At 44.7% G+C, this 14,787-nt stretch overlaps 1 protein-coding gene across 1 annotated transcript; it reads left to right on the top strand.

Moving 5' to 3' along the window:
- Positions 1–1,054: 1,054 nt before the first annotated feature.
- On the top strand, positions 1,055–14,234 carry Afg2b (AAA ATPase AFG2B). The gene is made up of 8 exons (XM_021156512.3): positions 1,055–2,229; positions 2,992–3,177; positions 6,553–6,711; positions 9,322–9,531; positions 10,532–10,724; positions 12,089–12,219; positions 13,219–13,344; positions 14,005–14,234. The coding sequence occupies exons 1-8, from the start codon at positions 1,156–1,158 to the stop codon at positions 14,167–14,169; spliced, it is 2,244 nt and encodes a 747-aa protein (XP_021012171.1). The 5' UTR covers positions 1,055–1,155; the 3' UTR covers positions 14,170–14,234.
- The last annotated feature ends 553 nt before the right edge of the window (positions 14,235–14,787 follow it).

The raw sequence follows: 14,787 nt of genomic DNA, 5'->3' as shown, positions 1-14,787 counted from the left end.
AGTTTAGGCTTGCCTAGACCTCACTATGTAGTCCAGGTTAAACAAGAAATTGTGCCAATCCCTATTTAGGCTCCCAAATATTGGGACATAGGTATGAACCATCACAGTCAGCTTAGAATGGTTTCCTGCAAGATTGTAGGTATGATGAATTCAGATGTACGGATGACTGAAACAACACATTGAAAATGGTCTGACTCAGAGGAGCAGGATGGGTTAAGGCTGCCTGGGAAAGATAATCTATAGTTTTACTGAGAATGAGTGAATGAGTTGAAGGCCCAGAAATACAATCCCTTCCTGATATTTGTGACACAAGGAGGGGAGTGGCTGTTTTAGTGGGCAAGTTGTGTATTTCTTGGCCAAGGTCAGAGAACTTTATAGTTTGGTCCTGAACGGGATCTGTCTCTCCATGCAACACAAAACAACATGTACTGTCCTCCACACCATATCCCCACTAACTTGGCCTCTACCTCTGTTTTAAATCAGTGCTGAGATCTGTAAGGTTAAGTTAGCTCTAATTGCCTCAGTGGACGTCAGTTATGCCTCTCAGCTGTACCTTTCATGCGACCATGGTCAAAATATGCAGAGAAAAACCTCTTAAGATCATCCTATTAAACTTGCATTTCCTGGTCAGTTCTTTACCACAGCTATCCACAAGCACGCTAGCTTTCACACACATCCCTTTACATATTGAAGACGGCTATTATGTCTTATTATTAATATCTTCTTTCCCATGTCTAGACGCTCAAAGTTTTTGGAACGAGGATAAAAGATATTTCATAAGGTGCGAGTATCATGGTTAACTTGGCAGGTATTTTATTTACATCTTGTTTATACCTGTAAGCACGTTACACCTTGTCAGCAGTTTGGGCTTTTTTTTTTTTCTTAAGAAATCTTTTTACTTCACAAAATGAAAACTCTTATGGCTTAATGGAGCAGCCGTATGTCTGTCTGAAGCCAGCGGAGACCTTTTCCTTGAGGCTCTTGGACCGACTACCGGGCGTCAGCTGTTTAAGGAGAGCCAGGCTTTTCTCACTTTCCCAGAAGTCTTTTCGACCGTCAATCAGAGGCTTGCTCCTTCATGGCGCATGCGCGCCGCCTGCATCCGGCAGCCGGGTGGGTTGCTGCCGGGCTTTCCCCGGCGTGGTTCCCCGAGTCATGGCACCGGACTCGGGGCCCTGCCCCGACGAACAACTTTTGAAGCTGCTGCCGGTGGATCCCCGGGACCGGGGAACCCAGCGCTGCCGCCTGGGGCCGGCCGCCTTCCGCAGCTTGGGTGCGCGCCTGGGCTCGCCGCTGAGGATCTCGTTGCCCGCCGGCGGCTGCTGCCTCTGCACTGCCTGGCCGCGGCGCGACGGGGCGGATGGCTTTGTGCAGCTGGACCCGCAGTGCGCGAGCCCCGGAGCCCGGGAGTCCACGGGGAGGATCGGTATGGACTGCTTGCAACCTGTGCCCTGTCCGCCCCTGCGGCGCCTAGAGGTGTGGCCGGTGCTGCGGCCGCAGGCGGGAGCCCCGAGTTCCGCCGCGGTGCTGGAGGTAGTGCACGAACTGCTGCGCAACCGGCCGGTGTCTCGGGGACACGTGGTGACCACCCCGCCGGGTGTCCCCGGCCCTGTTGCAGCTCTGCACGTGATGGGCGGGACACCGGACCCAGAGCCGGGCGGGTGGGTCACACCGCTTACCCGCATCACGCTCAGCGACAAGCCTCCGCCACCGGTCGAGCCTCCCGGGGAGGTGACCCTTGGGGGTCTGTCGGAGACCGCCGACTCCCTGAGGGAGCTGCTCCGCCTGCCGCTGCGCTATCCGCTCGCTCTAGCCGCGCTGGGGCTGGCGGTGCCCCGCGGGGTGCTCCTGGCGGGACCCCCGGGAGTGGGCAAGACCCAGTTAGTGCGAGCCGTGGCGCGCGAGACCGGCGCCGAGCTGCTGGCGGTGAGCGCCCCGGCGTTGCAGGGCTCCCGGCCCGGGGAGACCGAGGAGAACGTGCGGCGCATCTTCCAGCGAGCCCAGGAGCTGGCCAGCCGCGGACCCAGCCTCCTCTTCCTGGACGAAGTGGATGCCCTGTGTCCCCGGAGAGGCGGCCCGCATCGAGCTCCCGAGAGCCGAGTGGTGGCCCAGGTGTTGACGCTGCTGGATGGCATCCACAGGGACAGGGAGTTTGTGGTCATAGGAGCCACCAACCGGCCAGACGAGTTAGACCCAGCGCTTCGCAGGCCGGGCAGGTTTGACAGAGAGGTAAAGTTCCTGAAAGCTCGCCTTTTTGGAATGTTGGGTCAGGCAAGAGTTGTAGATCACTTGTCACATGCAAGCTAGAACCTGGGTTCAAATCGTTCTGGGAAGCAGGATGGTCATTTGCTTTGTTGAAGTAACTAAGCCTGATGCAAGCATATTAAACTGAAATAGCCTTTGGAATGAGAACTTAGTCACAGTAAGAGAAGGCAGGGAAGGTGAATAAAAACAGGCATAAGCCCTTAAATGTATTCAAATATCAGGGTACCAGCTTCCTGTTGTTCTACGTTGTCAGGACTGGCTTTTTTAGCATCTTTGGTACTCAAGTGATTTTTTTTTTAATTTCTAAGCAATTATTAGTAATTAAATAATAATTAAAATTTGTGGTAGGATTCTCTTAAGACTTTGGAGGACCTGAATGGATTTCTTCCTTGAACCATCTATTAAAGGGCCCTGCATCCAAAGAACAAGGACCTAGATTATCTAGTCTGCTATTTGATCCCAGATTGTCAGAACTTGGTGTGTTCTTAAAAAACAACGAAGAGTTCTTCAGTGAAATACAGAGTTTTCATTGTGGAGATTCCAGCCACTGTTGTTCCACTGGACAGTTATCATTTTCTTGTATTCATAATCCAGGGTGCCTTAGAAGTTCATGATACAAGTTCCACAAAGGTTTGCTGAATGACTGCACATACTGGTGAGGATGCTTTTAAAGAAAGATTTTAAGTTGTCTACTTCTAATTTCTCTATTTTCCACTTTGCCTATAGGTTGTCATTGGGACTCCCACCCTTAAACAAAGAGAGGCAATTCTGCGAGTGATTACTTCAAAGATGCCCATCTCCAGTCATATTGATTTAGGGCTCCTGGCAGAAATGACGGTTGGCTATGTCGGTGCTGACCTGACAGCACTCTGTAGGGAGGCTGCCATGTGTGCCCTTCTCAAGAATGAGAAGGTAGGGAGTGTTCACCTGTCACTTTCAGATGAGTGTAATGGTAATCTTTCAGATTAATATGACAGATCAATGTGGGGTTAGAATAGTGCTACGTACATTCATTCCTTGGCACGGCTGCTAGGCTCCACAGCTGTTTCCTGCGTGTGTGTGCACATGTGTGTGTGTGTGAGTGAACATAGGTATAATATAATCTCATAAATATATTTATATCTCAACTCCATGTAATTATTTGACTAGAGATGAGGATACATGGCTGAGTCCTCCAGGAAAGTCTCCATGGTGAATTTTCCTCACTGCCACAGTTAACTCCCTAGTGCTAGAACCGGGAGCAACCAGGAAAGACAGTGTCCCTCAGAGTAATCAGACAGATCTAAATTCAAAGCTTTTAAGCAGCCATTTAGACTTACACAGAAAGGCACAAAACTGGTGCCAAGACTTTTCATAGTTTTCTCCCGGGTTGTCCACTTATAACATTCTCCTGGGCTTACTTTGACATTTCTTTCTTTGTGTGTATGTGTTTACATGTGTGTGTGTGTTTCTGAGACTTGAGAATATCCCACAGCTATGATACCACAGCTAGAACTTTAGTCACTCATGATGATTAGCATCACCAGAGTCAACTTTGATTGCTAGAATAAGCCAGTGTCTACAAGATTTCTTCACTGTCATGATACTGGGTTTTTTAATTATTGATAATATCTAAGGGAGAAATGAAGTTTTCTAATCCAAGAAAAGTTGAGTACTTGGAATTTTATTAAAGATCATCATTAATTTTCAAATCTTAAATTAGTAACTACTTTAAAAATATATAGGGTTATTTTAAATATAATATTTTTCAGTACTATTATTTTGAAAATCAAATCATTTCGTATATGATAACCTGGGTCTCTAGACCCATCTTCAACAAATAATAATTTTAGTAGCTGAGGATATTGGGACATTTCAACTTTGTTTATAGCATCCTAAATTATTTTATCTAAATAATTTATATCTTTCCTAACTTTTCCATTATTTTCATTCTAATATGGAAGGTGGGAAGAAGTTATGTGAACTTCTGAGTCCTCCTCTTAATGGATTTGGCACCAAACTGCTTACTGTTTTAATAAGTCCCTGTGTAAAGGTGTGAAAATGTATGTCCCTTGTGACAAAGAGTGAGAGATCCAGAGAGGAGAAGGGAGGCACATTTAGAATTCCCTCTGCTTTGTGAAGGTCCAGACTTGGTCTTAAGCACTTCTGGCTTAGGTGGACCAGCTCACTGCTACTTGAGGAGGGGCCTACACCACAGGGTCCAGTCACCACAGGTGATGCCGAGTTCAGAAGTGTCCCAGGGGGAATGGAAAGGAGAAGGGGCAGACATCTGAGAAGGCACTGACGCATCTTTTTTTCCCTCTCTCTAGGCAGGTGAGGGGCTCTGCTCTGTCTGTGTCAGGGAGTCCACTAAAGCTTTTCTGAACTGGTCTGGCTAAGGAATTAGAAACATGGTTTAATAACTACAGAAGAGAAAGGATTTAGTGCCTGCAAGGTGATGAGAGTCAGGTGGAGTGGCAAGCACACAACAACTTGAAGTGAGACTTCCAAATGCTAGTTGGTATTCTCTAAAAATTAGTTAGCATTCCGGTACCCAGAATCTAATACTGTAAGCCAGCAAAGCAAAGAAACAAAATGAAAATCTATGATAATGTGCCCATAAGTCTTTTCATCAACAGTAGGACAGACATACAACAATGACTAAATAGTTTGTCAGAATGTTTCCGCATAAAACATGTGATTGACACTAAGCAGGATGTCAGAGTATAAAAAAAGTGAGCTTTGCTGAACTTACGTTAGAGGTGACAGTTGCTAACATTTTAGATAATACTGTTCGGAATAGGTCTACCGTAAGTATCCATTTTCATGGTCTTTTATAAATGGGCTAAAATAGATGATAGTTGAAAATGAGAATTTGTAGACGACCCAATACTTAGAATTTGATATGAAGGCAAATATTTCAACAGGTGAACTAGAAATGAGCATAAGGAGCTTTAACCAACCAAAATTGTGTTTCACTGAATGATAGGAAAAAATCATAAAGTGGTGTAAACACTTTAAGGGGGGAGTAAGGGGGAAGAAGAGCAGCAGGGACGCGGCTTGCCGATCTGAACATTGGAGATGGACAGACAGGCAGACTTGCTCACTGAAGAGCAGGATAAGGGCTTTCAGCCCATTTCCTCCATACGGAAAGGACTTAAAGACAGTAAGGCAAGACCAGCAAAAGTCCATTTCCTTTTAAGTATTTTTTAACATTTTATTTTTGAAATCATTTAAATATTATTGGAAAATTGCAAAATAGTTAGAGAATTTCAGCCAGACCCCTTTATCCAAAGTCATGGTTTTTAACATTTGCTAAGTCGGCATTATCATGTTCTCTCTTGTCTGTGTGTGTTTGTGTCTGTGTTCGAGTGTGCACACGCATGTCTTTTATTTTTATAGGAGCCATTTGAGAATATTTTTTTTGATCTGAGATTTGTGAAGTTGGCATGAGTGAGTCAGGTTGGTTTTTTTATAGAATGATCAGATCTGGTCCAGGTATACATGGCTGTTGGGAGCAGTACACAGTCAGGATTATGTCTCTACCATATATAGATACAAGATAGCTGTGGGGTGCTCACCGGATGCTAACTGACCTGCCATCAGGGCAGTATCCAGTTCCCTACCATGTGGCTATTTTCTTGTTTGCTACTATGAAAGAAGTATGTGAGGAGACACCCTGAAACAAAAATGTCCCCTCGTCAGTATTCTTATTCAGAATAGCTTTCATAGAACTTGAAAAAAAGACTTTTTTTTTTTTATAAGATGTATTTATTATTATATGTAAGTACACTGTAGGTGTACACACCAGACACACCAGAAGAGGGTGGCAGATCTCATTACGGATGGTTGTGAGCCACCATGTGGTTGCTGGGATTTGAACTTGGAACCTTTGGAAGAGCAGTCAGTTGAGCCATCTCTCCAGCCCCAAATGATGCCTTTCTAATCCTGTTATTTTTCCAGTTTCACTCTGAATTGAAGAAATCAACACAGTCTTGAGTGTTTCTTCCTGGCTATGGCTTCTGTAGAGGTCAGTCTGTTAACAGCTATAGCTGTCAGAATTTAACACTGTGAACGAGTGAGCTCAGGGCTTCCACTTTGAGGGAATGATTGATGAACATGCTAACATGCTTAAACTTGAGAGTACTGGTAATTAGATTTACAAGGTCAAAAGAATATTGGTTTTTTTTTGTTATTATTATTTGTTTTGTTTTTGTTTTAAAGAGTTACTTAGGCATTTATGTATACTATAGAAAAGGCCTATTTAATTTTTGGCTTCATTTTTCTTTTTGGGATATATTTCTTCAGAACCAAGACAGTCCTAAAATTGAGGAAACAGATTTTCTTGAAGCTTTTAAAAAGATTCGTCCCTCATCATTTCGAAGTTCCATTGGACTGATGGACATCAAGCCTGTTGGCTGGGAGCAGATAGGTGGACTTGAAGACGTAAAGCTGAAGTTAAAGCAGGTAACGGTTGTTAATCAGCTAATCCCAGAGAGGTGTTCTCTGTGTCTGTAATGAAAATGCTGTGATCAAACTGCACTAGCCCCCTTACCCAAATTCCTGGTCCTGTGCTTTAGTCTTTATTTAATTAGACTTCTGTAGACACTAGTTTTTGTGTTTCCCTGTCTTGATCTCTTAAGATTTTTGCTTTAGAGAGTTCATCATAATCTAGAATACAGGCCAACAGAATTCCTCTGATCAGCTGGATAGTAAATGCTTTAATTCTTGAGACATGCAGGCTGTCAGCTGTTCACTAGCCACTACGGTTTGGGAATATTTGGCCTGTGTTTCCATGGTTCTGCATCTGTGGATGTGGCTGTCTAAAAATACCGTCTTTACTGAACAGATTCAACATAACAACATTCTTCTTGTTATTTTTCCCTAGGCCATGCCAACTATGAGCATGGCATTTGCATTATTAAGTATTATAACTGATAGGTTGTAGGTTGTATGCAAGTGCTGTGGTTTTTTCCTCTGTGGCTGGAGTGTGACGTTATAGGGAGCCTTCCCCATGGCTTGTCTTACTTAACTGTCACAGTATTGATGCCTGAGAGACACCAGCCACACCTCTTTCGATGTCTTCTATTTGCCTGGTTGTGGCAGTTTCCTGCCTTTCTGGACACTCTCCTCCCTTCCCTGAAATGTTGATGCTCTGAGAGACTTAATGATATCTACCTTTCTTTAAAATTATTTTTATTTTATGCATATCAGTATACATTGGCACCACATGCATGCTTGCTGCCCATGGAGGTCAGAGGAACGTGTCAGGTGCCCTGAGACTGGAGTTTTGGACAGTTGTGAAACACCATTTAGGTTCTGAGAGCAAAACTTGGGTCCTCTGCAAGAACAACAAGTTCTCTTAACCACTGAGCCGCCTCTCCCGTCCCAGGTGCCCTTTCTGCATTCCGAGGTGATTGACAGGGTCTAAGGTTGGTCTTAGCTGTCCCTGGAGAAGTCTTGGGTAGACTTTTCTTCATATCATCAGGACTGCTTAGCTGCCTGTCTGCTAGATGACCACAGAGTTGTCAACATGTCATGTCAAGGGTCCAGCAAATGCCCAGGTGTAGGACACAGCCTTTAATCCTAGCACTTGGGAGGCAGGGGCAGGTGGATTTCTTTCAGTTTGAGGCCAGCTTGGTCTACATAGTAAATTCTAGGACTGTCAGGGCTTTGTAGTGAGACCCTGTCTCAAAACACCAAAAGGAAGGAAACAAACAAAAAATAGAGTCCAGCTAATCAACTCCTCCACTCTACCTAAACCCTGTCTCAGTGAATGCAGTCACCCAGAAGTCCCCTGTCAGCAGTGTGGCACTAGGACTTTGTAAAATGCAATGTCTTATGTTTCAGTGACCAATCTGTCCTCCACATCTTCACTGACTGACCTTCCAGCCTTCCAGTGCGCTTCACACTTTTCTCCGTTGCCAATTGGACTGTTGCCCATTTCTCTGTTTTGGTCTGCCTCACTTCATCTCCATTGCTTCTGTTCACTGATAGGGCAGTGTATTCCATGGCTTCATGCATCTCTTTTTGTGGAATCTCTTCTCCTTGGAGTGCCTGTTCTTGCCTGGTTGTTAGTTTAAAAATCTCTCCTTCAGAACAGAGACTCCTTTCCTTTTTCCTTTTTCCTTTCCTTTTTCCTCTCCTTTCCTTTCCTTTTTCCTTTTTCGTTTTTCCTTTCCTCTCCTTTCCTTTCCTTTTTCCTCTCCTCTCCTCTCCTTTCCTTTCCTTCTTTCCTCTTTCTTTTCCACCAATGCTAGTTCTGCCACCTCACTAAAGTAATTGCACAGGTTCGCTGCTAACTTTTCTAGGCCTGAGCTTCTGAGTCTGTAAAATGATGGAAAACACATTTGGCTCAGAAGTGACCAGGGCTGCGTCACCATTCAGTATCATTTCTTGAGTGCCCACTTTAGGCATGAACCAATGCTGCTGATTTTGTAGTAAGAGTAGAGTGGCCAAGCCGTCGTGGAAAAGGAACAGTAGTGAACTATAAATGGTCTGAGGAAGGTGGAAGGCAGTACAGGCTGTGGCTGGGAGAAGGGGGTTCTACTCTGCGTGGGGTTCTCGGGGAAGACTTCTCCAAGCAGGTACTTTTGAGTTAATGGGAGAGAGAGAATAGCCGCATGGGGCTGGAGAGATGGCTCAGCAGTTAAGATCACTTGTTGTTCTTGCAGAGGACCAGATTCAGTTCCCCAAACGCATATGGCAGTGTATAACTACCCATAACTCCAGTTCTAGGGGATCCAACGACTTCTGACCTCTGCAGGGACAGGGCATGTACATGGTGCATGTACATACATGCAGACAAAACAACCAGACACAGGAAGGAAAAGATAATTAAAAATTTAAAAGAGTAGCCACAGGGAGATGTTGGAAGACCATTCAGGCATAGCATGGTCTCACAAGTAAAGTGCTTTGGGTGCAGATGAGGTGAGTGTTAGGGACCTGGCGTCCTGGGCTGTCCTGAGGGCAGGAGGCTGCTTGAGTCCAACAGGTTGTGGGAAGTGTCGGATAAGGGAGGGAGTTAGCATGTGGCTGGTGCACTAACATCATCTCTCTGTCTCTGCCTATTTACAGTGTGTTGAGTGGCCTCTGAAGTTCCCTCAGGAGTTTGCTAGGATGGGTCTGACACAGCCAAAGGGCCTTCTCCTGTACGGTCCCCCTGGATGTGCTAAAACCACTCTGGTGAGGGCCCTGGCCACAGGCTGCCACTGCTCCTTTGTGTCGGTGTGCGGAGCTGATCTCTTCTCTCCTTTTGTTGGAGACTCAGAAAAAGTCTTGTCTCAGGTTGGTTTATTTTTAAGTTGTGGTTCTTTTCTTCCTGTTGTGAAAGGTATGCATGCTTAAGTTTAAAATGAGAGCCCTCTTCCCCGTAACCCGTCCACACACTGCTACTGTTTGGTAAATTTCCTCTCTCTGATTTTGACTAAGGTAGAGGTGAGATTTTGTGTGTGTGTGTGTGTGTGTGTGTGTGTGTGTGTGTGTGTGGTGTGTGTGTGTATGTGTGGTGTGTGTGTATGTGTGGTGTGTGTATGAGTGGTGTGTGTGTATGTGTGTGGTGTGTGTGTGTGTGTGTGTTTGTATATGTGGTGTGTGTGTGTATGTGTGGTGTGTGTATGAGTGGTGTGTGTATGTGTGTGGTGTGTGTGTGTATATATATGTGTGTGTGTATGTGTGGGGTGTGTGTGTGTGTGTGTGTATATATATATATATATGTGTGTGTGTGTGTGTGTGTGTGTGTATGTGTGGTGTGTGTGTGGGGTGTGTGTGTGTGTGTGTGTGTGTGCACTTGTGTGCAGGTGATCTTGTAGGCCCAGAGAAGGATGCTGGATCCCCTGGAGCTGGAGTAGCAGAAGACTGACTCCTCCAGTGTGGGTGCTCAGAAGTGAACTCAGGGCCTCTGGAAGGCTAGTACACACTCTTCACTCCTGAGCCGGATCTCCACACTTTTATCTTGGTTTTTAAAGTTAAACGTGGTCACCACATGGATTTGGTGGCATACACCTTTAACGTTAGTACTGAGGAGACAGGGACAAGCAGATCTCTTAGTTCCCAGCTAGCCTGGGCTACATAATGAAGTCCTGCCTTAAATTCCAAATTAAATATCTTCTGAGAAGACAATTTTTTAACAACTGCCTATCTTTTGGCCCTTGTTTTACTTATTTATTCCCTAGTTCATAAACACTTGGAACCTTCATTTTTCTGTTTGAATGATTACAAATAGGAAAGGGAAAGCGGTCACCGGAACTGCGTGTGACGTTATGTTTTTCTTCCCTCCCTCACTAAGGTATTTCGACAAGCAAGAGCCAATACTCCAGCGCTTGTGTTTCTGGATGAAATTGACTCAGTCTTGGGGTCTCGCTCAGTCGGCACCTCGGGATGTGACGCTCGGGAGCGAGTTCTTTCAGTTCTGCTGAACGAACTCGATGGTGTGGGAGTTAGGACGGTAGAGAGAAGAGGGAGTAAAGCAAGCCAACAGGGTAAATACCGGGGGCTGGAGACTGAGCGCCGTCCGGCTGCCAGCTAGAGTGCACCAGAGTTAACTAGCCTCCCCACGGCTGCTTTCCCCAGGCTGAATTCATCCTGCAGATGGATTTATATGAGTTCATTTGAATTCTTGGGACTTTTACAGGGTAGATAAAGGTTGAGACTTGGACAGAAGAAAGTGAAAAGTTTTATAATTATCTAATATAATTAATAACATAAGTGAATTTAATTTTTCTAAGAATGAGAAATATTTTTTACTTAGTGGAGAAGGGAAATTATTCTCATGCGTACATTTGGAAGAAGGACTTATCCCTTCTTATTTGTGTGTGTGAAACATTACAAAACAAATTAGCACTTAAGTAAGCTTTGGGGTGCCCCGCCTCTGTGAGCCTCTTGTCCTGAGCAGGTCATTTCTGACTTCTTTTAGTATAATCATATTGTTTGTTTCACATTTTAACAATCATTCAGAGAAGGAGCACTTCAGCCACTGTAACCAGAAGGGACCCATGATGGTGTGCTCTCATGGTGCTTTACCTAGCCCATTAGCATGCTGGGAAACTTGGTGCTTTGAGGGCAAACACTGGAGAGCTGCTCGGACTGCTGAACTCTATGAGTGGTTTTGATTTCAGGCCTTACCTTGTCTTTTAAATGTTTCTTTTTGGGGGCTAGGGAGTGTTTGTAGCTCAGTGGCAGAGTGACTGCCTAACAGGGCCAAACCCTGGGTTCTGTCCGCATGAGCCAGGTGTGCTGGTATGCGCTGGTAAACCCAGTAAGCACAAGTGCAACCACAGCTTCTAAGGTCAGTTTTGTTGGGTAAAGAGTTTAGGGACAGCCTGGGGTACCTGAGACCCTACCTCAAATAGAAACAAATGTTTCTATTTGACTATTCTAGAGTTTGCATAACTGCAGTTCAGCTTGCCTCTGGGAAGAAGAATAAAAAGTAAATTTCCACGCTGGGCGGGTATTGAGCTAGACTTTCCAGAACCATACCTGTCCCCCATTAGTCACACATTCTGCTCTTGCAAGCAGCTTCTGTGTGGTTGCTGTTCACTGAGTGCTTGGGTGGATTTGGGAACTGGCCAGGTGTTCTTCCATCTGGCTTCTCACCAGTTCTCACATGGAGAAACGCCTGTCAGGACTAGCCTTTCCTTTCGGACACACAAGGTAGCTCTTTGATAAATGAGTTGTTATGGGGAGGCTTTATACCAAGAAGGTGGCTGGGATTGGGCGTGAGCATCATGGTTCCAAAAGAAGGCTATCCCTTTCAAACAGTGCTCTGTCATATGCGACCTAACTTGAAGGATCTTAATAAGTCACAGTTTGTTGATGTTGCTTTGTGTTATATGCTTTTCCTCAGAGTGTCAAGAAATTCTTAGTCGGAGTGTCATGATTGTCGTGGCAACAAATAGGCCTGATGTGTTAGACGATGCCTTGTTACGGCCTGGAAGATTAGATAAGATCATATATGTCCCCCCTCCTGATCAAGAGGTGAGCAGTGCCTGTTCCCTTTGCACCAGCAGTGCATCGCGTCTGCCTAGTAGCATGTCTGGGTGAATTCCAGACTGGGATGCGGTGGGCGGTGTGCCCTGCTCTCACTGTGCAATTCTGGTACTCAGTTCTTTGCTTGGTGGCTCTTTATAAAGTTACATATTTGTCCATGCTGGTTTCCTAGCCCAGCCTTCAGGGAACCATGCTGAGAAGTGACGCTAGTGCTCCCAGCACTGCTGAGGGCACTGGGTGTCATGGTATCTGGGATGGAAGACTCCTGAGGCATTTGAGTTGCTGAAAGGGCTTTGGCAGTGGTCTGGGTCTGTGGGGACTACTACAGCATGTCCAGTCAGGAAATGCTTTGCTCTTACACACCCAGAACGACCGTCAGATGGGGAAGGGCTCTAGGATTTAATTTTTCCTTCCTTGGGCTTTAATCAAGTTTTAAAGAAGTTTTTTTGTTTTTTGTTTTTTGTTTTTTGTTTTAAACTATATGTCTAATGCTTCTAAATGTGTCTGATAAATCATGTGTTTGTTTCTAAACTTACTCTGATAGCACTTTTGTTCCCAAAAGAGAGTCTTCTTGTCTCATAAGGAGAAACAGTTATGACTGGCAACTTCAAAAGTTAATTAAGAAAATATTTGTTTTTCATGATACTGTTTCTACCATTGCTGTGTAGACCATTGATGGCTCAGTCTCTCTTTCAAAAGCAAGAGTGATATTGTTTGAATATGAACACACAACACACACACTGTACACACAATATACATCCACACACACCACACAAATATACCTAGCATATATACCACACACAACACATATCATACAGATGTATTCCACACCCCTCCATACACTCACACAACATGTACACAGCACATACATCGCACACACACTTTGTAATGTGATAAGAAAATTTGAACTTAAAATGTTTATGTATCGGTGTTAAACATAAATGCTGTAACATTGTAAATATTTTTTGTTTGTTTGTTTTCTTCTAGGGCAGGCTTTCTATTTTAAAAGTCTGTACAAACAACATGCCAGTAGGGCCTGATGTTTCACTAGAAAACCTAGCAGCAGAAACCTGCTTTTTCTCTGGAGCTGATCTTAGAAACCTCTGCAAAGAAGTGAGTGCACTGTTTTACTCAGAGCCTGGGATCTTTTGAGTCGTTCTCCTTTTCTGTGAGCTTTACTAAATATAAAATTGGGAAGAATGCATGGATCTTAAGAATGTAGTGCTGAATGACAGGAAAATGACGACTTTTATAACCAGCAGTTGTGTCAGGGAGAGATTGTTAGTATTCCAGACTCTTCCTTCGACCCTTTCTACCCTTAGCCCTGCTGCTCACTGAAGGTGACCACTCTGCTCACCCCCACACCGGAGCTGAGCTTTGCAGCTTTTGAGCTCTGAGTTTCTACATTCTGCCATGAACAGTTTGTCTGTGGTGAGAGTGTTCATATGAGGCTAGCAGGAGAATTGCCAGGTCATAAAATGTGCCATCTTTTCTTTTATGAGCCATGCTGCAGGATTCCACTCATCTCATAGTATATGTGGATTCAGGGTGTGTGTGTTATTCTGCAGTTTGCCTATTTTAAGTCTGGATTTTTAATGTGAGGGTAACAATGGTCTATGGTAGATTTTTAGTCACTTTAACTCTTAGTGCTCTGATGCTGCTGAGCTTTTTGGATGTGACACCAAGGATTTGCCACCAGATTGCAGTGTTGACAGTTACTGTTAGTTTTAATGTGAAGCAAATTGACTGTTGCCTACTGCTTGTGTCCTTCAGGCTGCCTTGTTTGCTCTGCAAGAAAACGGACTGGAAGCAACCACAGTGAGACAGGAGCACTTCACAGAAGCACTCAAGACCGTGAAGCCATCCTTAACTCTGAAAGACTTGACTTTCTATGAAAACTTATTTAAGAAAGGACTTTCTAACTTGGAAGATGATTAAATTTTAATTGTATTCAGTTTTTCATATGATGTAGTTTGCAAGTTTACACTTTCATGAAAGGGGGAAGGGAGAGAGAGAGGTGGGAAGGGAGGGAGGGAGGGAGGGAGAGAGAGAGAGAGAGTGAAAAACTGAGAGCTTGCCTGATAAAGACCATCTTACTTCTAGAAGAGATATTAAGACACCATAATAAAAAGCATGTGTGTGATTTTGTTAGGAGAGTTATTTCTGTTTGGCCGTCTCTGACTTTGAAGTATATCATGCTTACCAAAGGCTGCAGGAGCAGAGCGGAGGACTTCTGTTCTAGCCTGGATTCTGCATTCTAGCATCTGTCACATTTGTCTTTGCTCCTTCCTCCGCACACCGTTTTCTGAACAGCTTGAGACTACACTAGAGCCTTAAGTCACTTAGTCTTGGGGATGACACTGAGAAGTGTGCCATTGGGCAGTTTTGTTGTGAGTGTCGTGGAGTTGTGTGTCTATTTCAGCAAGATAGTGACACCACTCTCATACATGCCTGTCACTCAGGCTGTAGGTGCACAGTGCTCCATTACAGCTAGTGTTGAGAATGTGTGCCTCACAAAATTGCCTTATGCTACAATTAATTCACAAACCCCGGGAA

This window comes from Mus caroli, unplaced genomic scaffold, assembly GCF_978045245.1.
Source record: "Mus caroli unplaced genomic scaffold, Mus_caroli_1 scaffold_2, whole genome shotgun sequence".
Taxonomy (NCBI): domain Eukaryota; kingdom Metazoa; phylum Chordata; class Mammalia; order Rodentia; family Muridae; genus Mus; species Mus caroli.
The sequence above is the reverse complement of the archived record's forward strand: the minus strand, read 5'-3'. Positions and strand labels throughout refer to the sequence as shown.